This window comes from Somniosus microcephalus, chromosome 18 (genome assembly GCF_052327205.1).
Source record: "Somniosus microcephalus isolate GS21.2 chromosome 18, FLI_Smic_1.0, whole genome shotgun sequence".
NCBI classification, from domain to species: domain Eukaryota; kingdom Metazoa; phylum Chordata; class Chondrichthyes; order Squaliformes; family Somniosidae; genus Somniosus; species Somniosus microcephalus.
In genome coordinates, this window is record NC_141004.1 from 989474 (window position 1) to 1016823 (window position 27350).

General features: G+C 44.9%; 1 protein-coding gene across 5 annotated transcripts in view; it reads left to right on the forward strand.

Moving 5' to 3' along the window:
• LOC147104971 (striatin-interacting protein 1 homolog) overlaps positions 1-27350 on the forward strand; it is a 155394-nt gene that overhangs the window by 24422 nt on the left and 103622 nt on the right. For 2 of the 5 annotated variants that reach the window (XM_086010950.1, XM_086010951.1), the window contains exons 4-6: positions 6463-6537; positions 16910-17056; positions 19676-19810. In XM_086010950.1, coding sequence (XP_085867076.1) covers positions 6463-6537; positions 16910-17056; positions 19676-19810 — 357 coding nt within the window. Of the gene's footprint in view, positions 1-6462; positions 6538-15882; positions 16084-16909; positions 17057-19675; positions 19811-27350 lie in introns of all 5 variants that reach the window. The other 3 variants (XM_086010953.1, XM_086010954.1, XM_086010952.1) reach the window with 3 other exon arrangements.

The following is a 27350-nucleotide window of genomic DNA, read 5'->3' on the forward strand; positions in this document are numbered from 1 at the left end:
CACCCTGGGATACATCTCGTCTGGGCCTGTGGATTTATCCACTTTTAAGCCCGCTAAAACCGCTAGTACCTTCTCCCTCTCGATACTAATTTGTTCAAGTGTATCACAATCCTCCTGCCTGATTTCTATGCCTACATCGTCCTTCTCCATAGTGAACACAGATGCAAAATATTCATTTAAAACCTCACCCACATCTTCCTGCTCTACACACACATTGCCACTTTGGTCCCGAATGGGCCCTACTCTTTCCCTGGTTATCCTCTTGCCCTTAATATACTTATATAACACCTTGGGATTTTCCTTTATTTTGCCTGCCAGTGTTTTTTCGTGCCCCCTCTTCGCTCTCCTAATTTCTTTTTTAAGTACCCCTCTGCACTTTCTATACTTCTCTAGGGCTTCCATTGTTTTTAGTCCTTTGTATCTGCCAAAAACCTCCCTTTATTCCCTAATCTATTCTTGTATATCCCTTGACATCCAGGGTTCCCTGGACTTGTTGGTCCCACCCTTGACCTTTACGGGAACATGTTGGCGCTGTACTCTCTCTATTTCCTTTCTGAATGACTCCCACTGCTCTGATGTGGATTTTCCTACAAGTAGCTGATCCCAGTCCACTTTGGCCAGATCCTGCCATATCATATTAAAATCGGCCTTCCCCCAGTTTAGAACTTTTATTTCCGGTCCATCTTTGTCCTTTTCCATGGCTACCTTAAATCTCACCGAACTATGGTCACTGTCACCAAAATGCTCTCCTACTGACGCTTCTACCACTTGCCCGGCTACATTCCCTAGAATTAGGTCCAGTACCGCCCCCTCTCCTGTAGGACTTTCTACATGCTGGCTCAAAAAGCTCTCCTGGATGCACTTTAAGAATTCCGCACCCTCTATACTTTCACACACTGACTATCCCAGTTAATATTGGGGAAGTTGAAATCCCCTACTATTATTACCCTATAATTTCTACACTTCTCTGAAATTTGCCTACATATCTGTTCCTCTATCTCCCCCTGACTGTTTGGGGGCCTATAGTACACTCCCAGCAAAGTGCTTGCCCCCTTTTTGTTTTTAAGTTCTACCCATATGGCCTCATTAGAGAAACCTGCTAAGATATCATCCCTTCTTTCAGCAGTGATTGAATCCTTGATTAATATTGTGACACCCCCCTCTGTCTCGCCTGAAGATTCTATATCCCGGAATATTGAGCTGCCAGTCCTGCCCCTCCCTCAACCATGTCTCTGTGATATCATACTCCCATGTATTCATCAACACCTTCAATTCATCTGCCTTACTCGCAAGACTCCTTACATTATAATAAATGCCATCCAGCCTTGCCATGCTCCCTTGTGCCGTTACATATTTGCTCTGCCTTCCAGGCTGACTTGTTTTTTCCTCTATATTTGGCTGTCCATCATTCCCGTACTATAGCTCCACTCCGTATCCCAGGTCTGGAGCCGAGTGGTCCTGGCGGATCCCAAACTGGGCATCAGTGAGCACGTTATTGGTGAGTAAGTGCTGTTTGATAGCACCATCAATGACACCTTCCATCACTTTGCTGACAGAGTAGACTGATGGTGGAGTAATTGGCTGGATTGGATTTGTCCTGCTTTTTGTGGACAGGACATATCTGGGCAGTTTTCCTCATTGTCGGATAGATGGCAGTGTTAGAGCTGTACTGGAACAGCTTGGCTAGAGGTGCGGCTAGTTCTAGAACACAAGTCTTCAGCACGATAGCCAGGATATTGTCGGGGCCCACAGCCTTTGCTGCATTCAGTGCACTCAGCCCTTTCTTGATATCACGTGGAGTGAATCGAATTGGCTGAAGACTGGCTTCTGTAGTGGTGGGGACCTCAGGAGGAGGCCGATATGGATCATCCGCTCGGCACTTCTGGTTGAAGATGGTTGCAAACGCTTCAGCTTTACCTTTTGCACTCACGTGTTGGGCTCCGCCATCGTTGAGGATGGGGATATTCATGGAGCCTCCTCCTCCCGTTAGTTTAATGGTCCACCACCATTCATGACTGGATTGTGGCAGGACTGCAGAGCTTTGATCTGATCCGTTGATTGTGCGATCGCTTCGTTCTGTCTATAACATGCTGCTTCTGCTAAATAAAAATTGATAAAGGAGCGGTACTAGAAATGTTGTCTGTACTTAAAGTAGATAAGTCACCAGGACCGGATGGGATGCATCCTAGAATGCTGAGGGAAGTAAAGGAGGAAACCGCGGAGCTACTGGCCATAATCTTCCAATCCTCCTCAGATACGGGTGTGGTGCCAGAGGACTGGAGAATTGCACATGTTACACACTTGTTCAAAAAAGGGTGTAAGGATAAACCCAGCAACTACAGGCCAGTCACTTTAACCTCGGTAGTGGGGAAGCTTTTAGAAACAATAATCAGGGTCAAAGTTTACAGTCACTTGGAGAAGTGTGGATTAATTAAGGAAAGCCAGCACAGATTTGTTAAAGGCAAATCGTGTTTAACTAACTTGTTTGAGTTTTTTGATGAGGTAACAGAGAGGGTTGATGAGGGCAATGCGGTTGATGTGGTGTACATGGTCTTCCAAAAGGCGTTTGATAAAGTGCCACATAATAGGCTTGCCAGCAAAGTTGAAGCCCAAAGAATAAAAGGGACAGTGGCAGCAAGGATATGAAATTGGCTGAGTGACAGGAAACAGAGAGAAGTCGTCGTTTTTCGGACTGGAGGAAGGTATACAGTGGTGTTCCCCAGGGGTTGGTACTGGGACCATTTTTTCTTGATATAAATGACTTGGACTTGGGTGTAGAGGGCACAACTTCAAAATTTGCAGATGACACAAAACTTGGAAATATCGTGAACAGTGAGGAGTATGGGGATAAACTTCAGGAAGATATAGACATGCTGGTGAAGTGGGCGGACACGTGGCAGATGAAATTTAACACAGAAAAGTGCGAAGTGATACATTTTGTTAGAAAGAATGAAGAGAGGAAATATAAACTAAAGGGTACAATCCTAAAGGGGGTGCATGAATAGAGAGACCTGGGGGTATATGTGCACAAATTGGTGAAGGTGTCAGGGAAGGTTGAGACAGCGGTTAAAAAAACACACGGGATCCTTCATAAATAGAGGCATAGAGTACAAAAGCAAGGAAGTTATGATGAACCTTTATAAAACATTGGTTCGGCCTCAACTGGAGTATTGTGTCCAATTCTGGGCACCGCACTTTAGGAAGGATGTGAAGGCCTTAGGGTGCAGAAAAGATTTACGAGAATGATTCCAGGGATGAGGGACTTCAGTTACGTGGATAGACCGGAGAAGCTGGGGTTGTTCTCCTTAGAGCAGAGAAGGTTGAGAGGAGATTTGTTAGAGGTATTCAAAATCATGAGGGATCTAGACAGATAGAGAGAAACTGTTCCCATTGGCGGAAGGGTCAAGAACCAGAGGACACAGATTTAAGGTGATTGGCAAAAGAACGAAAGGTGACATGAGGAAAAACTTTTTTTACTCAGTGTGTGGTTAGGATCTGGAATGCACTGCCTGAAAGGATGGTGGAGGCAGACTCAATTGTGGCTTTCAAAAGGGAACTAGATAAGTACCTGAAGGCAAAAAATTTGCAGGGCTACAGGGAAAGGGCGGGGGAGTGGGACCAGCTGAAGTGCTCTTGCAGAAAGCCATGGGCGTGACGGGCCGAATGGCCTCCTTCTGTGCTGTAACCATTCTATGATTTTCATAACTGCAGCTGGACATAGGAATTTATAATAGAAATTGACGGGAAGTGTGCACCGGCATGAGATTTTTAATATATTACTAGCCGATCTGGTGCACACGGGAAATTGGAGAATAGAGATTCTTTGTATTGTCGTTTCTTTTCTTGTTTTCTGCTCTCCTGTCAGGTCACAGGTGGTGTGGAAAGGAGCTGACAACTTGCAGGCTACATTTGGGCTGTAGGACAAACATGACCCTCAACAGCTCCCTTCCCTTCCCTTCCCATCCCAGCCCCAATCACATGCTTCTTCCCCACCTCCTTGCTGTATTTGTGCCCCTACCCCTTGCTCCCAGGTCAGGCAGCACCTGTGGAGAAAGGTTAGGTTAGCCTTTCAGGTTATGACCCTTCATCAGAAGCAGATGATGTTACAGATGAACAGCTTATAAGGAGGAACGGAGCAAGGAAAAGGGGAGTGGGGAAAATGACCATATACACAAGAAAAGAAAAAGAATGATTTGCAAAGTGAATAGGTGGAGAAAAGGAGATGATAAAATGATGGAAGTAATAATGGCGTACGGCAAAAGGAGGTATGAACATAAGAAGTAGGAGCAGGAGTAGGCCATACGGCCCCTCGGGCCTGCTCCGCCATTCAATAGGATCATGGCTGATCCGAACCTAGACTCACCTCCACTTCCCTGCCCGCTCCCCGTAACCCCTAATTCCCTTATCAGCTAGGAAACTGTCTATCTCCGTTTTAAATTTATTTAATGTCGCAGCTTCCACAGCTCTCTGAGGTAGCAAATTCCATAGATTTACTACCCTCTGAGTGAAGAAGTTTCTCCTCATCTCAATTTTGAAAGAGCAGCCCCCTATTCTAAGATTATACCCCCTAGTTCTAATCTCACCCATCAGTGGAAACATCCTCACCGCAAGCCCCCTCACAACCTTATGTTTCGATAAGATCGCCTCTCATTCTTCTGAATTCCAATGAGTAGAGGCCCAACCTACTCAACCTTTCCTCATAAGTCAACCCCCTCATCTCCGGAATCAACCGAGTGAACCTTCTCTGAACTGCCTCGAGAGCAAGTATATCTTTTCTTAAATATGGAAACCAAAACTCTACACAGTATTCCAGGTGTGGCCTCACCAGTACCCTGTATAACTGAAGCAAGACTTCCCTGCTTTTATACTCCATCCCCCTTGCAATAAAAGCCAAGATTCCATTGGCCTTCCTGATCACCTGCTGTACCTGCATACTAACCTTCTGTGATAAAAGAAATCTGAGCAACAAAGGATATCTACCCCAGAGGATGTGTGAATGGTTTAGCCAGAATAGCAAAGGATGAGAGAAGCGTGGAAAAACTGGCAAAGTGGATCAGGCTCCAGTGGCCCAGGAGTCTGATTGGAAAAAAAAGGCAGGTAGACATGGGGCGGACCACCCCGCCGGGGATCATCGCCCAAGCACCAATTCACAGCCTCCCCAATCCCCGCAAGTGCTGATTCAGCTATCCTACATTAGCAACACCAACTGTCCCAGGGAAAATTGGAGCTGTGGTTAGGAACATAGGAATTGCTAGACGAAAAACGACCAAGGTCCATCCTGGCAGTCCCATGATCCAACAATACTGGAGTTGTTGATCCATCACAGCAATCAATCAATTTTAGTGAGTCTACAACAGACCCAGACTCAAGGCGAGGAAACCCCCCCAGTGATGGCGAGCTTTGGGAACCATAGGTCCAAAGTCACCTGGTCCTCCCGAGCATGCTGTACTCACCACACGGCATGTCTCCAATTACTCGTAGATTGGATCCCAAAATGTTATTTTCTGAAAGAAATCAATCTAATTTGCATTTGAATGAATCAACACTAACTGCTTCCATCGTCTGCCTCGGGAGCATGTTCCATAGATTGACTCACTGATTCTGCAGATTAGTTTACAATTTACCCCCTTCAAGCACAGGCCGTGTCCTCTGCTACTGTTCTGAACAAGGTGAAACAGCTTGTCATGGTTGACATTATCTAGTCCTTTAGAATTCTAAAAACAGCAATCATCACCTCAACCTTCTCCTGCCCAGTGAGAACGTGCCTAATTTACATAATTGCTCCTCATAATCCAATTCCTCGATCCCCTCAATCACTCTGGTTGCTCTATTCTGTATCTTTTCAATAGCTGCAATAGTGGCGACCAGAAGTGTACACAAGGGTGGTCACACCAATGATTTATAAAGTAGCAGGATCACCTCACTATTTCAGCTCAATATCGACCTTTAATACATCCCAACATCTGATTTGCTTCACTCACTGCCGTCGAGCATTGTTGTGAAAGTTTCAATTTATTGTCAATTAGGCCCCCCAGATCCATGCATATTATTTTCTTTCCATTTAAATAACAACTTTTAAGTGCTCAAGTAAGTCGATGTTAAGGCCAGAGAGCTGCGAAGTGTCTATTTAAAAAAAATGAGGTGCTGTTCCTTGAGCTTCATTGCAACAGTGTAAAGCCCAAGGACACAGTGGCAAGAGTTCTTTCCCCGCCTCCCTGCCCTCCCTCTCTCCCCCTTCCCCCCTCTCTCTCCCTCTCTCCCCCTTCCCCCCTCTCTCTCCCTCTCTCCCCCAACCCTCCTCTCTCTCTCTCCCCCCCCGTCCCCCCTCTAGTGCTTTGTATGTCAGCCGCCTGTCCTCTATTTAACATTTTTATGTTAGTGATTTACCATTGATCGCATTTATGATGCAAGGTCAGCTTTTAGTTTTCCACTCCTAATACTTTTAACATTTTGTTTTGGTAGAACTCTACAGCTACACAGAGGGTCCTGAGCTTCACCTGAACAAGAAATGCTTTGAAGAAGAATTCAAGACTCATGGTAATGAGCCTTTTGCTGTTAAATAGGCAATGCTTGTATTTGTATATGAATTGATGGTAAACTTCATCTCAAAGACTGCTTACTTTGGTGGCTGTGTCCGAGCAATCCTAATTATGTTTTAAAGATTTTGACTCGAATTCTAGTCTTTGATGTATCCATTTTTACCTTTCTCTTGAGCATCCCTGATTATAATCGCTCAACCATTGGTGGCCGTGCCTTCAGCTGCCTCGGCCCTAAACTCTGGAATTCCCTGCCTAGACCTCCGCCTCTCTACCTCCCTTTCCTCCTTAAAACCTACCTCTTTTACCAAGCTTTTGGTCACCTGCCCTAATTTCTCCTTATGTGGCTCGGTGTCAAATTTCTTGTCTTACAATACTCCTGTGAACTCCAGCGACGCCGTAATTGTGACCATCTTCAAGAAAGGTGACAAGTCCGATTACGGTAATTACAGAGGAGTTTCCCTGCTGTCTGCCATAGGGAAAGTCATCGCAAGAATCCTCCTCAATCGCCTTCTCCCAGTGGCTGAAGAGCTCCTCCCAGAGTCGCAATGCAGATTCCGCCCACTAAGGGGCACAATGGACATGATCTTCACCGCACGTCAATTACAAGAGAAATGCAGGAACAGCACCAACTGCTGTACATGGCCGCCTTTGACCTCACAAAGGCCTTTGACACTGTCAACCGTGAGGGATTATGGGATGTCCTCCTCAAATTCGGCTGCCCACAAAAGTTTGTCACCATCCTCCGCCTGCTTCACGACGACATGCAAGCTGTGATCCTGACCAACGGTTCCACCACAGACCCAATTCATGTACGGACTGGGGTCAAACAAGGCTGTGTCATCGCACCAACGCTCTTCTCGATCTTCATTGCGGCAATGCTCCATCTTACCCTCAGTAAACTCCCCGCTGGAGTGGAGCTAATTTACAGAACAAACGGGAAACTGTTCAACCTCCGTCGCCTCCAGTCAAGATCCAAGGTCGTCCCTTCCTCTGTGCATCTGCACACACTTGGAGGTCGAACTCCAAACCATCGTTAACACCTTCACCGAAGCATACGAGAGCATGGGCCTTACACTAAACATCCGTAAGACAAAAGTCCTCTACCAACCTGCCCCCGCCGCACAGTACTGCCCCCCGATTATCAAAATCCATGACAAGGCCTTGGACAACGTGGACCACTTTCCATACCTCGGGAGCCTACTGTCAACAAGGGCAGACGTCGATGACAAAGTCCAACACCGCCTTCAGTGTGCCAGTGCAGCCTTCGGTCGCCTGAGGAAGAGAGGGTTTGAAGACCAGGACCTCAAACTCAGCATCAAGCTCATGGTCTACAGAGCAGTAGTAATACCCCCCCTCCTGTATGCCTCAGAGACATGGACCATGTACAGCAGGCACCTCAAAGCACTGGAGAGGTACCACCAACGCTGCCTCTGCAAGATCCTGCAAATCCATTGGCAGGATAGGTGCACCAACGTCAGTGTTCTCGCTCAGGCCAACATCCCCAGCATTGAAGCTTTGACCACGCTCGATCAGCTCTGATGGACAGGCCACCTTGTCTGCATGCCCGATACGAGACTCCCAAAACAAGCGCTCTACTCGGAGCTCTGACACGGCAAGAGAGCCCCAGGTGGGCAAAGGAAACGCTTCAAGGACACCCTCAAAGCCTCCTTGAAAAAGTGCAACATCCCCACCGACACCTGGGAATCCCTGGCCCAAGACCGTATAAAGTGGAGGAGAAGCATCCGAGAAGGCGCCGAACACCTCGACTCTCTTCGCCGGGAGCAAGCGGAAGCCAAGTGCAAGCAGCGGAAGGAGCGCACGTCAACCCAAGCACCCCACCCGCCCCTTCAACCACCGTCTGCCACACCTGTGACAGAGACTGTAGGACCTGCACTAGACTCATCAATCACCTGAGAACTCATTTTTAATGTGGAAGCAAGTCATCTTCGGTTCTGAGGGACTGCCTAAGAAGAAGAAGTAGTGCCTTGGGACGTTTTACTACGTTAGAGGTGCTACATAAATACACGTTGTTTCTTGGAAAATATTTATTTTGTACTCTTTCCATTTCATACTTGAAGATTTCCCAGTGCTGATCTGTTGACCTATTTGCTGACTTGTCTTGCCTTGTTAATTCAAGCCAGATCCCTTCTTAGCTCACTGAACTTTGCCTTTTTCCAGTCCAGAACTGTTATCTTTGATCCTTCATTATCCTTTTATCTTCTTACGTTGAACCTACCTATGGTCTGGTTGCTACCTAAATATTCTCATACTCTCGCATAGGCTATTTGCCCCACTTCATCTCTCGGAACAAAATCAAATAATGCTTCTTTCCCCGTTGAACTGGAAACCTACTGATGCATTCTAAAAAGCATTCCCAACTTTGTGTATTACTTTTTATTCCAGTCTATCGTGGAATAATTAACATCATCCAATATTAATTCCCTGTTGTTCTTGGATATCTCCCTGAACTGTGTGCAGATTTCCCCCTCTCTCATCTCTACTGTTTGGTGGCTTATAATGCACATTGAAAATTATACAATATCCTTCTTATTTATGAAATCCATTGTGCATTATCTCAACACTTAGAACATTGTTGTCTAATGCGTTAGCCACTACCCACATATGGCTCATTGGGCTAATTTGATTAGTATATAAAAATGAGCCAAAGACACTGTCGTTGGTCATGTGATTCAAAACTGATTCGCACAGCGTATGCACGTGAACTTTAACCTTTACATGTGTTTGTTGGTAATATGGTAAGACAATAAGCAGAGTGCGAATGTTTTTGATTATTGTGTGCTTTATTTCCTTGGTTACTGTTTATTAGTTAGCTACTAAAAAACTATGTAACACTGGTAAAAATACTGGATTAGAGCACCATGGAGACACCAGCAATATTGCTTGGTGAGGGGAGATGTCACCTTGCTCAGCATGACCAATCGGAATAACCACTCCAGGACAGCAGAGGAAAGCAAGCTCAACCAATAATAAACAGCTCCAAGTGGGGAGGGTGGGGAGGGTGAGGGGGGTGGGGGGAGGGGGAGGGGGGATGGGGTGGGGGGAGGGGGGTGGGGAGGGTGAGGGGGGTGGGGGGAGGGGGGATGGGGGTGGGGGGAGGGGGGTGGGGAGGGTGAGGGGGGTGGGGGGAGGGGGGATGGGGTGGGGGGAGGGGGGTGGGGAGGGTGAGGGGGGTGGGGGGAGGGGGAGGGGGGATGGGGAGGGGGGAGGGTGAGGGGGTGGGGAGGGTGAGGGTGAGGGGAGGGTGAGGGGGTGGGGAGGGTGGGGGTGGGGAGGGTGAGGGGGGTGGGGAGGGGGTGGGGAGGGGGTGGGGGGTGGGGGTGAGTGGGGGGGAGGGTGAGTGAGTTGGGGGGGCGGGAGTGGGGCGGGTGAGTGGGGGGGGGGGCGGTGAGTGGGGGGGTGCCGGGAGGGAGAGTGGGGGCGTCTGGCGGGTCTCATGCAGGTCTTTAATGTCTAATCACTTTGATGAAGTATAATAGGCAACGCTTCTAATACTCTTGCGTCCTATTGCTATGATAGAATCATACAAATAAATAGAAGTTAAAATGTGGGAACCGGCTACTCGGCTCAACCAGTCTGTGTTGGTGTTTACCCTCCATGTGAGCAAACGTTCTAATCATGTTTTCCTGCCCTGTTCCCTACCTTTGCTGAAAATGTTATAACCACGAATATTAAGTTCCCGGTCCTGTCTAAATCTAAGCTACTAGATCATATCCCTCCTTAATGTTTCCAACTCTCCAACTTTGTTTCTGATACTTTGTGCATTCACATGCCCACCATTTCCGTTACTCGATTCTCATTTCTCCTCACTTTCCTCTTGTGACAATGTATTGAATTTCATTAATTATAAATCGAATGCCATCATACTGTACTGCTGTATCCAATAATTAATCTACGCTTATTTAGCAGAGCAGTGTATTAAAGGGGTAAGCTAGTGGTTCATGTATGACTCAAAATTTCTTAAAATACTATAATACAGTATACTATTTCCAAAGTTAGATCATCAGTAGCCATTCTGTCTACTGCACAGGTTTGGTGCAAGTACAGTTTGCATCTTTTGAGTTGTATGTTTTTATTTTTCTCGAGTTATTTGAAATTTTGGGGAGGTGCAGTATACTGGACCACCAACATGGGCTGGTAGAATGCAGGCTCAATCTCTTCACCTCCGGTGCAGCAGTGTGGGCAGTACTAAACCAAGTGTCCCTCGGTGGGAAGGATACATTGTGGGCTGCTCTAGTGCACTTTTAGCTGCTGCACAAAGCAGCATTGTGCAGAGGTTTCAGTGCAGGCTGCTCGCGCTCTCAACCTTTGGGAGAAACAAAGGAAGACAACTATGTGTGCAGGAAGTGTGTCCAGCTGCAGCTCCTAGCGGACCGCATGGCGGCGCTGGAGCTGCGAATGGATTCACTCTGGAGCATACGCGATGCTGAGGATCTTGTGGATAGCACATTCAGTGAGTTGGTCACACCGCAGGTAAAGGCTAGCTCAGACAGTAAATGGGTGACCAAAAGGCAGGGTAAAGGCAGGAAGGTAGTGCAGGAGTCGCCTGCGGTCATCTCCCTCCAAAACAGGTTTACCGTTTTGGGTACTGTTGGGGGAGATGACTTATCAGGGGAAGGCACCAGCAGCCAGGTTCAGGGCACCATGACTGGCTCTGCTGCACAGAAGGGCGGAAAAAAGAGGGATAGGGCTATAGTGATAGGGGATTCAATTGTAAGGGGGATAGATAGGAGTTTCTGTGGCCGAGACCGAGACTCCAAGATGGTATGTTGCCTCCCTGGTGCAAGGGTCAAGGATGTCTCGGAGCGGGTGCAGAGCATTCTGAAGGGGGAGGGGGATCAGCCAGTTGTCGTGGTACATGTAGGTACCAACGATGTAGGTAAAAAGAGGGAGGAGGTCCTACAAGCTGAATTTAGGGAGTTAGGAGCTAAATTGAAAAGTAGGACCTCAAAGGTAGTAATCTCTGGATTGCTACCAGTGCCACGAGCTAATAAGTTTAGAGAGAGTAAGATAGATAAGCTAAATACGTGGCTTGAGCAGTGGTGCAAGGGAGAGGGATTTAAATTCCTGAGGCATTGGAACCAGTTCTTGGGGAGGAGTGACCTGTACCAAGGGGACGGTCTACACCTGAACTGTGAGGGAGCCGATGTCCTCGGGGTAATATTTTCTAGGGCGGTTCGGGAGGATTTAAACTAATTTGGCAGGGGGATGGGAACCTAGGTAGTGGAAAAGAGGGAAGTCATATGAAGTCAGAAATAGATGGTAGAAAGGTGAGAAGCAATAAGCAAAGGAGAGAAACACAAAGGGCCAAACTAATTCATAATGAGAGTGTGAAAAAAGCAAGCCTGAAGGCTTTGTATCTTAATGCTAGAAGCATTAGGAACAAGGTGGATGAATTAGTTGTGGAAATAGAGGTAAACAAGTATGATTTGATTGGGATTACAGAAACGTGGCTGCAGGGTGGGCAAGGCTGGGAACTTAACATCCAGGGATATACAATATTTAGGAAGGATCGGCAAAAAGGTAGGGGAGGTGGGGTAGCATTGCTGGTAAAGGAGGGGATTAATGCAATGGAAAGGAAGGATATTAACTCGGATGAAACGGAATCTGTATGGGTAGAAATGAGAAATAGCAAGGGGAGGAAAACGTTAGTGGGTGTGATATATAGGCCTCCAAATAGTAATATGGAGGTGAGGGAAGGCATAAAAAGGGAAATTAGAGAAGCGTGCGATAAGAGCACAGCTGTCATCATGGGTGACTTTAATTTACATATTGATTGGACTACCCAAATTAGTAAAAATTCTGAGGAGGAGGAATTCCTGGAATGTTTTCGGGACGGTTATCTGGACCAATATGTCGAGGAGCCGACTCGAGATCAGGCCATTTTAGACTGGGTATTGTGCAATGAGAAGGGACTTATCACCAATCTTCTTGTACGAGGCCCCTTGGGTCAGAGCGATCATAATATGATCGAGCTCTCAGTCGAGATGGAGAGTGAGGAAATTGAATCAGAGACTAAGGTCCAGAACTTAAATAAAGGGAATTACGAGGGTATGAGACGGGAATTGGGTAAGATTGATTGGGTGGTGTTTCTGGGGGGATTGACAGTGGATAGACAATGGCAAGCATTCAAAGATAGAATGGAAGAATTCCAGAACATGTTTATACCGGTTTGGCATAAAAATAAACCTAAAAAGGTGACTCAACCGTGGATAACGAGGGAAATTAGGGACAGCATAAAATCAAAAAAAAGGGCATATCAACTGGCAAAAAAAAGCACCAGACCGGAAGATTGGGGGCAGTACAGGATACAGCAAAAGAGGACAAAGGGATTAATCAGGAAGGGGAAAATAGAATACGAAAGTAAACTTGCAGCAAACATAAAGACAGACTGCAAAAGCTTTTATCGGTATATCAGGAGGAAAAGACTGGTAAAATCCCAAGTCGGTCCCTTGCAGTCTGATTCGGGAGAATATATAATGGAGAATAAGGAAATGGCAGACCAATTAAACTCATACTTTGGTTCTGTATTCACAAAGGAGGACACAAATAACCTCCCAGGAATATCGGCAAACATAGGGACTAATGAGAGGGAGGAGCTGACAGAAATTAGTATCTCTAGGGATATGGTGTTGGGTAAGTTGAGGGGACTGAAGGCCGACAAATCCCCAGGGCCTGATAAACTACATCCTAGGGTACTTAAGGAGGTTGCCCTGGAGATAGCAGATGCTCTAAGGATCATCTTCCGGAACTCCATTGACTCGGGAACAGTACCCGTGGATTGGAGGGTAGCTAATGTTACCCCAATATTTAAAAAGGGGGGTAGAGAGAAAGCAGGGAATTATAGACCAGTAAGCCTTACATCGGTTGTGGGCAAAATGCTAGAGTCCATTATTAAGGATAAAATAGCGGAGCACTTGACAAATGGGGAAAGGATCGGACAGAGTCAACATGGATTTACAAAGGGTAAATCGTGTTTGACTAATCTGCTGGAATTTTTTGAGGAGGTAACTGGTAGAATAGATGGGGGAGAGCCAGTGGATGTGGTGTACCTTGACTTCCAGAAAGCCTTCGATAAGGTTCCACACAAAAGATTATCATGCAAAATTAAGGCTCATGGGATTGGGGGCAAAGTATTAACGTGGATAGAGAACTGGCTGGCGGATAGAAAACAGAGAGTTGGAATAAACGGCTCGTTTTCGGAGTGGCAGGCAGTGACCAGCGGGGTGCCGCAAGGATCTGTCCTGGGACCCCAGCTGTTCACAATATATATAAATGATCTGGATCAGGGAATTGGATGCAATATTTCCAAATTCGCTGACGACACTAAACTAGGAGGAGGGGTGGGCTCTGATGAGGATGTCAGGAGGCTACAGTGTGATTTGGACAGGTTGGGGGAATGGGCGGATACGTGGCAGATGCACTATAATGTGGATAAATGCGAGGTTATCCACTTTGGGGGTAAAAACAGGAGGGTAGATTATTATCTAAATGGCAATAGATTGGGAGATGGGGAAGTGCAGAGGGACCTGGGTGTTCTTGTGCACCAGTCACTGAAGGAGAGCATGCAGGTGCAACAGGCGATTAAGAAGGCAAATGGTATGTTGGCCTTCATATCAAGGGGGTTCGAGTATAGGAATAGGGATACCTTACTACAGCTGTACAAGGTGCTGGTGAGACCGCATCTGGAGTATTGTGTACAGTTTTGGTCGCCCCATCTGCGGAAGGATGTTCTTGCCATGGAAAGAGTGCAACGGCGATTCACCAGGCTGATACCTGGAATGGCGGGAATGACCTACGAAGAGAGATTAAATAGTTTGGGCTTGTACTCACTGGAGTTTAGAAGATTGAGAGGGGATCTCATCGAAACATATAAAATTATGGCAGGCCTGGACAGGCTGAATTCAGAGAGAATGTTTCCAATGGCCGGGGAGCACAGAACCAGGGGCCACAGTCTAAAAATAGCGGGCAAATCATTTAAAACAGAGATGAGGAAGAATTTCTTCACTCAAAGAGTGGTGAGCCTGTGGAATTCCCTGCCACAGAGGGCTGTGAAGGCTAATTCAATAAATATTTTCAAGAGAGAATTGGATATATTTCTGAAGGCTAAGGGGATTAAGGGTTACGGAGAAAAGGCGGGGACGGGGTACTGAACTGGTAAGATCAGCTATGATCTCAGACGAAGATCAGCCATGATCTCATTGAATGGCGGAGCAGGCTCGAAGGGCCGAATGGCCTACTCCTGTTCCTATCTCTATGTATCTATGTATTACCCTAAAAAGTTACAGTCCTCTGCTTCCCTGCCATTGGCACCTCCTATGCTGCACTTGATATCTTGGTTATTGTCTAAATGGTCCAAGATGACTTACTCTTTTACCTTTTTGTTGCTCTTTGTTATTGGGAATCACCTAGTCTCTGCTCGCCTTGTCTCACTGACGGGACAGGTGAAGTTACAATCCACCTTGTGGGGACTCAGGAGTTTAAACCCATATCCTGCTGCTCAATGGTAGAGTTTTTAAAGCTCCAGGATTCTGCGTCACTGCAATTCAGCGTTATATTTAAGGGATAATTACAAGTCCTAGCCCTTTTCAGACGTATTCCCCAGACGTTCACCTTCAACTAAAGTTAAAGATAGCCGAATTCTATAAGACGCTTAATTGGATCTAAAGGTTCAGACTATCTCTCCCTAAAGGAAAGGAACATCGTGAAGATGTTGCCGTCCTCCGGATAGCACTTTTAATTTAATAAGTTTAACTAGACTGTAACCTTTCGGATATTATGAGGGTCCAGCATACCCCCCCCCCCCCAGAATTCTGCAACTCCTTACAAGAGAGTGTACAGAAATTGAGTTCGCGAGGTTGATACAGAAATACTCTGAGACAATTCTTAAAATATATAGTTTTATTTAAGAGCTGACATTCAGTTAACAGTTGATGAGTCAGTCACAACATTAACAGTTCAAAAACAATTAGCTTACACAATCTTATTCTCAGAGATCCTTATTCTCAAATCTTAACTTTGTTACATTTCCACACTTCTACTTATTCTTAATCCAGAATATCCACCAAAATCAAATACCTTGATTACCCGAGACTCAAAGTTTAAAAACTTACAGAGCGTGCCTGTGAAGTTGAGAAACGCATGCCCTTCCAGCGACTTCTGACTTCCCATTTGAAAAGGTCTATTTTTATATTTTTTTTTAGTGGTTTATCCTTTGACGTTTTCTGCTGATGTAAGCTAATTATCTCAAGTCATCTTTGTTGAATTCTTTATATTTTTACTGTCATTTTAACTGCTGCATGCATAATTATGTCTCTACCTTTAGGTGTTCCAAAAACTTATCAAAAAATGGATACAACAGATTTATCTCTTTGATGTAATTCTTATCGAAGGTTTTCCATTCAATTCTAAAACCACCTTAACTGGTTTATTAGCAGACGTCGTGACTACTAACTATTCCATTTTCAATACAAGCACAATGTAATTGCTTGGTGCATCCATTGAAGTCATATCTTCAAAGTGTTCTGTAGGTATCATATTTACAATATGTAAATTAAAACCACTTTAACCAGGGTGTTTCATGCATTTCTAGCTATCTCAATTGGTTACATATATAACCTTATGTTTCGTGTCTTTCATTTGATGTTACTTTTACGAAGGCACATGGTTTTTTAATTTTTCTGTGTTTCTGTTCAACGTGTTAGCTTTTAACACTTTAAACTGGGCATTTCATTGTGTTCCCTCCAAACTCTCTGGAAGCAACAAACTGCTATTTCAATAGGGCCATTGTTTTAGTATTTTTAACCAATTCCCATTTCAAAAGTTTGTGGTGTTTACAATTTTGTTAACAACTGATCTTTATCTCAGAAGCCTGTATTTCTGTTTACAGCTTGTACATAGATACATAGATACATAGAAGATAGGAGCAGGAGTAGGCCATTCGACCCTTCGTGCCTGCTCCGCCATTCGATGAGATCATGGCTGATCCTTTAATTCAGTATCCCGTCCCCGCCTTCTCTCCGTAACCCTTAACCCCTTTTGCCCGTAGAAATATATCTAATTCCCTCTTAAATATATTTAATGAGCTGGCGTACACTGCCCTCTGTGGCAATGAGTTCCACAGGTTCACCACTCTCTGAGTGAAGAAATTCCCCCTCATCTCTGTCCTAAATGGTTTAGCCCTTATCCTTAAATTATGTCCTCTAGTTCTGTTCTCACCCGCCAAGGGAAACATTCCTTCTGCATCCAGTCTGTCTAGACCTGTCAGAATTTTATACACTTCTATGAGGTCCCCTCTCAATCTTCTAAACTCCAGTGTGTACATCCCTAAACTACATAGTCTCTCCTCATAGGTCATTCCCGCCATTCCTGGTATCAGCCTGGTGAATCGCCGCTGCACCCCCTCCATGGCAAGAACATCCTTCCTCAGATGAGGCGACCAAAACTGTACACAGTACTCGAGGTGTGGTCTCACCAGTGCCCTGTACAGCTGCAGCAAGGTATCCCTGTTCCTGTATTCTAACCCTTTTGCTATGAAGGCCAGCATACCGTTTGCCTTCTTGACCGCCTGTTGCACCTGCATGCTCGCCTTCAGTGACTGGTGTACAAGAACACCCAGGTCTCTCTGTACTTCCCCCTCTCCCAATCTATTGCCATTTAAATAATAATTTGCCCTCCCGTTCCTGCACCCAAGGTGGATAACTTCGCACTTGTCCACATTATAGTGCATCTGCCATTTATCCGCCCAATCGCCCAGTCTGTCCAAATCGCTCTGGAGCTTCCTGGTCTCTTCCTCTGAGCCCACCCCCCCTCCTAGTTTAGTGTCGTCTGCAAATTTGGAAATGCTGCATCCGACTCCCTGATCCAGGTCATTAATGTAAATTGTGAACAGCTGGGGGCCCAGGACAGATCCCTGTGGTACCCCACTTGTTACTGCCTGCCATTCAGAAAATGAGCCGTTTATTCCAACTCTCTGTTTTCTATCTGACAGCCAGTTCCCTATCCACGCCAAAACTTTCCCCTTTATCCCATGAGCCTCAATTTTCCATGCTAATCTTTTATGTGGGACCTTATCGAAGGCCTTTTGGAAGTCCAGGTACACCACATCTACTGGCTCTCCCCCATCTATTCTACCAGTTACTCCCTCAAAAAATTCCAATAGATTAGTCAAGCACGATTTACCCTTTGTAAATCCATGTTGACTCTGTCCTATCCTGTCCCCATTTGCTAAGTGCTCCGCTATTTCATCCTTAATGATGGACTCCAGCATTTTGCCCACAACTGATGTAAGGCTTACAGGTCTGTAATTACCTGCTTTTTCCCTACCCCCCTTTTTGAATAGTGGGGTAACGTTAGCTACCCTCCAATCCATCGGTACTGTTCCCGAGTCTAATGAATTCTGAAAAATCATCCTTAGTGCATCCGCTATCTCTAGGGCCACCTCCTTCAGTACCCTAGGATGCATGTTATCAGGCCCTGGGGATTTGTCCACCTTCAATCCCTTTAGCTTCCTTAACACCATATCCTTAGAGATATTGATTTGCGTCAGTTCCTCCTTTGCCAATGTCCCTATTTTTCCCGATATCCCAGGGAGGTTTTTTGTGTCTTCCTTCGTAAAGACTGACCCAAAGTATGCATTTAGTTGATCTGCCATTTCCTTATTTCCCATTATATATTCCCCCGTATCTGACTGCAATGGACCAACTTTGGTTTTCACCAGTCTTTTCCTTTTGATATACTTATAAAAGCTTTTGGAGTTAGTTTTTATATTTTCCGCCAGCTTGTTTTCGTAAGCTATTTTGCCCCTCTTGATTATGCCCTTTGCCCTCCTTTGCTCTATCTTAAACTGTTCCCAATCTTCCGCTCTGGCGCTTTTTTTGGCTATTTTATACGCCCTATCTTTGGATTTTATGCTGTCTCTAATTTCCCCTGTTATCCACGGTTGAGTCACCTTTTTAGATTTCCTTTTATGCCAGATTGGTATAAACAATTTTTGCAATTTTGTCATTCTATCTTTAAATGTTTGCCATTGTTTATCTACCTCCAGTCCTCCCAGGAACGTTGTCCACTCAGACCTACTCAGTTCCCGTCTCATGGCATCATAATTCCCCTTGTTTAAATTCAGGACCTTAGTCTCTGAGTCAATTTCTTCGCTCTCCATTTCGAGTGAGAAATCGATCATGTTATGATCGCTCTGACCCAAGGGTCCCCGTACAACAAGATTACTGATTAGTCCCTTCTCATTGCACAGTACCCAGTCCAATATAGCCTGTTCCCGAGTTGGTTCCTCGACATATTGATCCAGATAACCATCCCTCAAACACTCAAGGAATTCCTCCTCCTCATTATTTTTACTGATTAGGCTAGTCCAATCTATATGTAAGTTAAAGTCACCTATGATGACAGCTGTGCTCTTATTGCACGCTTCTCTAATTTGTGTCTCTGAGGTTTTTTAGATTTTTAAACCCAGTATATCATGTACAGGAAACTTTGTGCTATCCGGAGGTGAGCTATCCGGCAATCTGGAGCCACCAGCAAAAATCAGCAGCCGTTTTTTATTCTTTTTGTTTGTTTTTTTTTGCTTTGTTTGAACAGTCAAGCTATGCAAGGTCTGTAGCTATAGCAACAGCTTCAGCTACAGAGCTTTAGGGCCACACCCGAGTGTTTAGAAGCTGTTGCTAAGCAACAGTGTTTGTTGTCAAATACGGAGATAAGAATCTCCGTATCTCTCAACATTAACTCTGGAGAGTACGGCACTTTTTAGGCAACGGCAGCAGCTCGGTCCCGTGGGTGCCGGATAGCACAAAGTTTCCTGTATTAATAAAATCAGAAATCTGTTCATATTAAGGTGCATCTCTTGGAATATGGCTTATTCCGTCACAATATTTTGCTCATATTGTGACTATTTCTGCTTTTGTCAAAACTGAAATTAAATGTCAGGTTTCAGGTGACTACTTAGTTGCTTTATATGATGCTTCCTAGCTCCTCAAGTTGTAAACGCCTTGTAACACATTCTCAGGAATGTATTTTTTAAATGGCAGCAGAGCTGTCCTGCTGCTGTATGACTCTTGCCTATAATAATATGAATAACCAATACATGCTAATGACTTGCTCTGCAGTGAAAGACAAGAAATGGACTGAAGTGGATATCTCTGAGCACCAGGCCCATGCCATGAGATTACTGGATGGCCTGGAGGTAACTGCCAGGGAGAAAAGACTGAAAGTGGCTCGCGCCATACTTTATATGGCACAAGGTAACGTCTAGGTGAAGAAGACTTTTAGCTGAATGTATTGCAAATTCACTGATCTTTGACTTTTTTTGCCTATTTTTGTTTCATCAAGCTGAAAAATGTTTCAATTAGAGCAACCAGTGTCAGCATGTAAATACTGCTAGATGGGGTATAGCACAGGATGGAAAGTTAAACTACCTCTGCTCTGCCCTAACCTCAGTACCCCATATGGCAGCAGTGACATTTTTCCATTTTTTACAACAGTTTACTGCTGAATTAGGGCACTTTTATTGTTATAGATTCTTGTCACCAAGTCACACACCATCCTGACTTAGAAGTATATCACCGATCCTTCATCGTCGCTGTGTCAAAATCCTGGAACTCCCTACCTAACAGCACTGTGGGAGTACCTTCAACACGGACTGCAGCGGTTCAAGAAGGCGGCTCACCACCACCTTCTCAAGGATAATTGGGGATGGGCAATAAATGCTGGCCTCGCCAGCTACGCCCACATCCCATAAAATGAATTAAAAAAAATATGATGTGCACCTAAGCTCCAGACTCACTTCCCAATGCAAAATGGTGAATTTTATATATAAAAGGTCAACTTTCATGGCCGTCCGCACCTCATGTGAATGATCCCCTTGGACTCGGTCCTGGGACCGCCCATGCCCTGTTCGGCTCTGTAAACAGCTGCCACAGACAGGCAGCGGTCAGCCGCATAAAGGGAAAGATGAAGTCAGCTGAACATTCGCCGACACTCTTGTTAATTCTTGGACCATCACCTCACAAAACAGACATCAAACCCCATTGACCTGTTGCTCCACTTACCCGATTTAAACATGGTGGGCAGGAGAGCGTGCACCGCATGGCCTGCCGGGAAAAGAACCCGCTGCCAACTGTCACTAATGAATCTGGGGCAGGAGAGGGGGCGGGTCTCCTCTGCTTCATTGGCAACGGTGGCACATCTTGTTTTATTTCTCTCTGTCATCTTGTGCGTCTCCCTATGCTGGGAGTGTGCAGTTTCATGAAATGTGCTCCCAGTGCATGTCAGCAATAGTGTAGTGGAATTTTTATTGCATAATGAGATTTTGAAAAAGATTTTATTCTTGAAAGATGCTGATTTGACGGATCCTTGAAACCTTCTCACAGACGCCTAGGGGGCAGTGGACCCCCCTGGTTGAGAACCCCTGCTGTAGCACATTTTTAGCTGGAATGTTTTAAGTCAAGTAATGCACCTTTATTCTGATTGAGCTGTTCACTGCTCCAAACACTGAAGTTTTATTATGAGAGTTGGTGCTATTAGGTAGGCTAACACTCAGAATCATACAGCACAGAAAGAGGCCATTCGGCCTATTGTGCCTGTGCCGGCTCTTTGAAAGAGCTATCCCATTAGTCCCACTCACCCCTTTCCCCATGGCCCTGCATATTTTTTCCTTTTCAAGTATTTATCCAGTTCCCTTTTCAAAGTTACTAATTGAATCTGCTTTCAGGCAGTGCAATCCAGATCATCATAACTCGCTGCGTAAAAAGAATTCTCCTAATCACCCCTCTGGTTCTTTTGCCAATGACCTTAAATCGACTTCCTCTGGTTACCGACCCACATTGGAACAGGAAGTCATTCAGCCCCTTAAGCCTGTTCTGCCATTCAGTTAGATCATGGCTGATCTGTATCCGAACACCATCTACCTGTTTTGGTTCCATAACCCCTTATCCAATAAAAATCTATCATTCCCCGTTTTGATGTTTTCAGTTGACCCCCCAGCCTGAACAGCTTTTTGGGGGAAAGATTTCCACTACCCTTTGTGTATAGGAGTGGTTTCTGACATCACTGCTGAACGGCCTAGCTCTAATTTTAAGGTTATGCCCCTTGGGGACTCCCACCAGAGGAAATAGTTTCTCTCTACCCTATCAGTGCTTTTCATCGTCTTAAACACCTCAATTAGATTACCCCTTAATCTTTTATACTCCAGGGAATACAAGCCTAGTCTATGCAATCTGTCCTCATAACTTAACCCTTTTAGCCCTGGCATCATTCTGGTGACTCTGCACTGCACCCTCTCCAAGGCCAATATATCCTTCCGGACGTGTGGTGCCCAGAGTTGAACGCAGTATTTCAGATGGGGTTTAACCAGAGCTCTGCAGCTGTAATATAACTTCCTCCCCTTTGTATTCCAGCCCCCTTGAGAGAAAGACCAACATTCCATTAGCCTTTTTATTTTTTTGTACCTTTTAGTGATTTCTGTACTTGAACTCTTAAATCTCTCTGCTCCCCCACAGTTCCTAGCTTCTCGCCATTTAGAAGATACTCTGATCTATCTATCTTGGGTCCAAAGATGACCTCACACTTCTGCATTGAACTCCATCTGCCACAGTTTTACCCACTCACTTAATCTATCAACGTCCCTTTGCAACTTTCTACTCCCATCTACACTACTTACTGTGCCACCTAACTTAGTGTCATCAGCAAACTTAGATATGTGGCTCGCTATTCCTTCATCTAAGTCATTGATAAATATGGTGAAAAGCCGAGACCCCAGTACAGATCCCTGGGGAACTCCACTAGTCACAACCTGCCAATTTACTCACAGATCTTTAAGCACAGAGCTTGGTGAGAGTTGGCTGCATCTGCTAAATGGACTCGTGATAGGAGTTTGGTGAGAGGGGGAAGGAGGTGCTGAGTAATTTAAACCAAAGGGCAACAGTAAATAAGTACATATATACATAATCAGTAATTAATTATGTAATAGTATAAAATTAAAATGAACTAAGTGTCAGCTGTGGCTCAGTGGGTAGCGCACTCGTCTCTGAGTCAGAAGTTTGTGGGGTCGAGTCCCACTCCAGAGTCTTGAACACAAAAAGTCTAAGCTGACACTCCAGTAGTGAGGTAGCGATGCACTGTCTTTCGGATGAGATGTTAAATTGAGGCCCCGTCTCCTCACTCAGTTGGACGTAAACGCTCCCATGGTACTATTTCAAAGAAGAGCAGGGGAGTTCTCCCCGGTGTCCTGGCCAACATTTATCCCTCAATCAACATCACTTTAAAAAAAAAAGATTATCTGGTCATTATCACATTGCTGTTTGTGGGAGCTTGCTGTGTGCAAATTGGCTGCTACATGACTATACAAAGTACTATATCAAAAATTACTTCATTAGCTGTAAAGGGCTTTGGGATGACCTGAAGTCGTGAAAGGCGCTATAGAAATGCAAGTCTTCCTTATTAGAGGAATCTAACGTTAAAGGGATCCAAATTGCAGTAAATGAAAATATGGTATACATAAATAATAAATAGGAGTAAGAGGATACTAAAAGTATATATTATATATGATGTATATATCACATGTATGTATGAATATAACATGACACATGCATATATAACATAAATATATAATTATATAAATAACATAAGTTGATAGACTTTTAAGCAAACTGGAACAGCTGAGACCTGTTGCCTCAATTCCTGCGCCATGTGGAACTCAACCATGTGTGTAGGAAGTGCCTCCAGATGCACATAAGAAATAGGAGCAGGAGTTGGCCATTCGGCCCCTCGAGCCTGCTCCACGATTCAGTGCGATCATGGCTGATCTTCTACCTCAACTCCACTTTCCTGCGCTATCCCCATATCCCTTGATTCCCTAATATCAAAAAATCTATCGATCTATATTTTGAATATACTCAACGACTGAGCCTCCACAGCCCTCTGGGGTAGAGAATTCCAAAGATGCACCACCCTCTGAGTGAAGAAATTTCTCCTCGCCTCAGTCCTAAATGGCCGACCCCTTATTCTGAGACTGACCCCGATTCTAGACACCCCAGCCAGGGGAAACATCCTCCTTGTATCTACCCTGTAAGAATTTTGCATGTTTCAATGGGATCACCTCTCATTCTTCTAAACTCGAGAGAATATAGGCCTAGTCTACTCAATCTCTCCTCATAGGACAATCTCCCCATCCCAGGAATCAGTCTGGTGAACCTTCATTGCACTCCCTCTATGGCAAGTATATCCTTCCTTAGGTAAGGAGACCAAAACTCTACACAATACTCAGGTGTGGTCCCACCAGGGCCCTATATAATTGCAGTAAGACGTCTTTACTCTTATACTCAAATCCTCTTGTAATAAAGGCCAACATAACATTTGCTTTCCTAATTGCTTGCTGTACCTGCATGTTAACTTTCAGTGATTCATGTACAAGGACACCCAGGTCCCTCTGAACACCAACATTTCCCAATCTCTTACCACTTAAAAAAAAAAAATACTCTGCTTTTCTATTTTTCCTACCGAAGTAGATAACTTCACATTTCTCCACATTATATTCCATTTGCCATGCTCTTGCCCACTCATTTAGCCTGTCTATATCCTCTTGAAGCCTCTTTGCATCCTCCTCACAACTTACATTCCCACCCAGCTTTGTACCATCAGCAAACTTGGATATTTTACATTTGGTCCCCTCATCCAAATCATTGATGTAGATTGTGAATAGCTGAGGCCCAAGCACTGATTCTTGCGGTACCCCACTAGTTACAGCCTGCCAACTCAAAAATGACCTATTTATTGCTACTCTGTTTTCTGTCCGTTAACCAATCCTCAATCCATGTTAGTATATTACCCCTCAATCCCATGAGCCCTAATTTTGTTTAATAACCTCTTGTGTGGCACCTTATCGAATGCCTTCTGAAAATCCAAATACACCACATCCACTAGTTCCCCTCTTTTCTGCTAGTTACAACCTCAAAAAACTCTTAATAGATTTGTCAAACATGATTTCCCTTTCATAAATCCTTGTTGACTGCACAATCCTATTATTATTTTCTAAGTGCCCTGTTACCACGTCCTTAAGAATAGATGTGGGAACTCAGGGACACGTCCTGTGTCCCTGACGACCATGTGTGCAGGAAGTCTATCCAACTGCAGCTACTGGCAGACTGCATTGCGGCGCTGGAGCTGCGATTGGATACACACTGGACCATTCGCGATGCTGAGGACGTCGTGGATATCACGTTTAAGCAGTTGGTCACACCGCAGGCAAAGGTTGCACAGGCAGAAAGGGAATGGGTGACCAACAGGCAGAGTAGTAGGCGCAGGCAGGTAGTGCAGGAGTCCCCTGTGGACAGCCCCCTCTCAAACATATATACCACTTTGAATACTGTTGAGGGGGATGGCTTATCAGGGGAAAGCGGCAGCAGCCAACTTCCTGGCACCAGGGGTGGTTCTGCTGCACAGGACGGGAGGAAAAAGAGGGGTAGAGCTATAGTAATAGGGGATTCTATTGTATGGGGAATAGATAGGAATTTCTGCGGCCGCAAACGAGACTCCAGGATAGTGTGTTGCCTCCCTGGTGCAAGGGTCAAGGATGTCTCGGAGCGGCTGCAGAACATTTTGGAAGGAGAGGGTGAACAGCCAGTTGTCGTGGTGCATATAGGTACCAACGATATAGGTAAAAAACAGGATGAGGTCCTAAAAGCTGAATATAGGGAGTTAGGAGGTAAATTAAAAAATAGGATCTCAAAGGTAGTAATCTCAGGATTTTACCAGTGCCACGTGCTAGTCAGAGTAGAAATAGAAGGATATTTCCGATGAATACGTGGCTAGAGGAATGGCGCAAGGGGGAGGGATTCAAATTCCTGGGACATTGGAACCGGTTCTGGGGGAGATGGGACCAGTACAAACCGGACGGTTTGCACCTGGGCAGGGCAGGGACCGATGTCCTAGGGGGAGTGTTTGCTAGTGCTCTGGGGGAGGGTTTAAACTAAAATGGCTGGGGGTTGGGAACCTGAGCAGGGAGACAGAGATAAGGGAAACGAGGATAAAAGCAAAAGATAGGAAGGAGAAAACCAAAAGTGTCAGTCAGAGAAATCAACAGTTTAAATCAAACATGGCCACAGTAAATAATAATTCGAATAGGTCTAAGAGTGTTAAAAAAACAAGCCTGAAGACTTTGTGTCTTAATGTAAGGAGCATTCGTAATAAGGTGGATGAATTAGCTGCGCAAATAGAGGTAAACGAATATGATTTGATTGGGATTACGGAAACATGGCTCCAGGGTGGCCAAGGCTGGGAACTCAACATCCAGGGGTATTCAATATTCAGGAAAGCTAGGCAAAAAGGAAAGGGAGGTGGGGAAGCATTGCTGGTTAAAGAGGGGATTAACACAATTGTAAGGAAGGATATTAGCTCTGATGATGTGGAATCTGTATGAGTAGAACTGAGAAATACCAAGGGGCAGAAAACGTTAGTGGGAGTGGTATATAGACCTCCAAACAGTAATGCGGAGGTTGGGGATGGCATTAAAAGGGAAATTAGAGAAGCGTGCAATAAGGACACAGCAGTCATCATGGGTGACTTTAATCTACATATAGATTGGGCTAACGAAATTAGTAACAATACTGTGGAGGAGGAATTCCTGGAGTGTTTATGGGATGGTTTACTGGACCAATATGTCGAGGAACCAACTAGAGATCAGGCCATCTTAGACTGGGTATTATATAATGAGAAAGGATTAATTAGCAATCTTGTTGTACGAGGCCCCTTGGGTCGGAGCGATCATAATATGATCGAATTCTTCATTAAGATGGAGAGTGAAGTTGTTGACTCAGAGACTAGGGTCCTGAATTTAAATAAAGGAAACTAGGATGGTATGAGGCACGAGTTGGGTAGGATTGATTGGGGAATGTCACTCAAAGGGTTGATGGTGGATAGGCAATGGCAAACATTCAAAGACCGCATGGATGAACTACAGAATTTGTTCATCCCAGTTTGGCATAAAAATAAAACAAAAAAGGTGACTCAATCGTGACTAACGAGGGAAATTAGGGATAGCATAAGATCCAAGGAGAGGACATATAAATTGGCCAGAAAAAGCAGTAAACCTGAGGATTGGGAGCAGTTTAGGATTCAACAAAGGAGGACAAAGGGATTAATTAAGAAGGGGAAAATAGAATATGAGAGTAAGCTTGCGGGCAACATAAAAACTGACTGACTGTAAAAGCTATTATAGATATGTGAAGAGAAAAAGATTGGTGAAGTCAAGCGTAGGTCCCTTGCAGTCAGAATCAGGGGAATTTATAATGTGGAACAAAGAAATGGTAGATCAATTAAATACATATTTTGGTTCTGTCCTCACAAAGGAGGACACAAATAACCTCCCAGAGATGTCGGGGAACATAGGGTCTGATGGAAGGGAGGAACTGAAAGAAATCAGTATTTGTAGGGAAATGGTGTTAGGGAAATTGATGGGATTGAAGGCCGATAAATCCCCAGGGCCTGATAATCTACATCCTAGGGTAATTAAGGAAGTGGCCCTAGAAATAGTAGATGCATTGCTGATCATCTTCCAACATTCGATGGAACCTGGAACAGTACCCATGGATTGGAGGGTAGCTAATGTTACCCCACTATTCAAAAGAGGTGGTAGAGAGAAAATGGGGAATTACAGACCGGTAAGCCTGACATCAGTAGTGGGGAAAATGCTAGAGTCCATTATAAAAGATGTAATTGCAGAGCACTTGGAAAACAGTGACAGAATTGGACAAAGTCAACATGGATTTACAAAAGGTAAATCGTGCT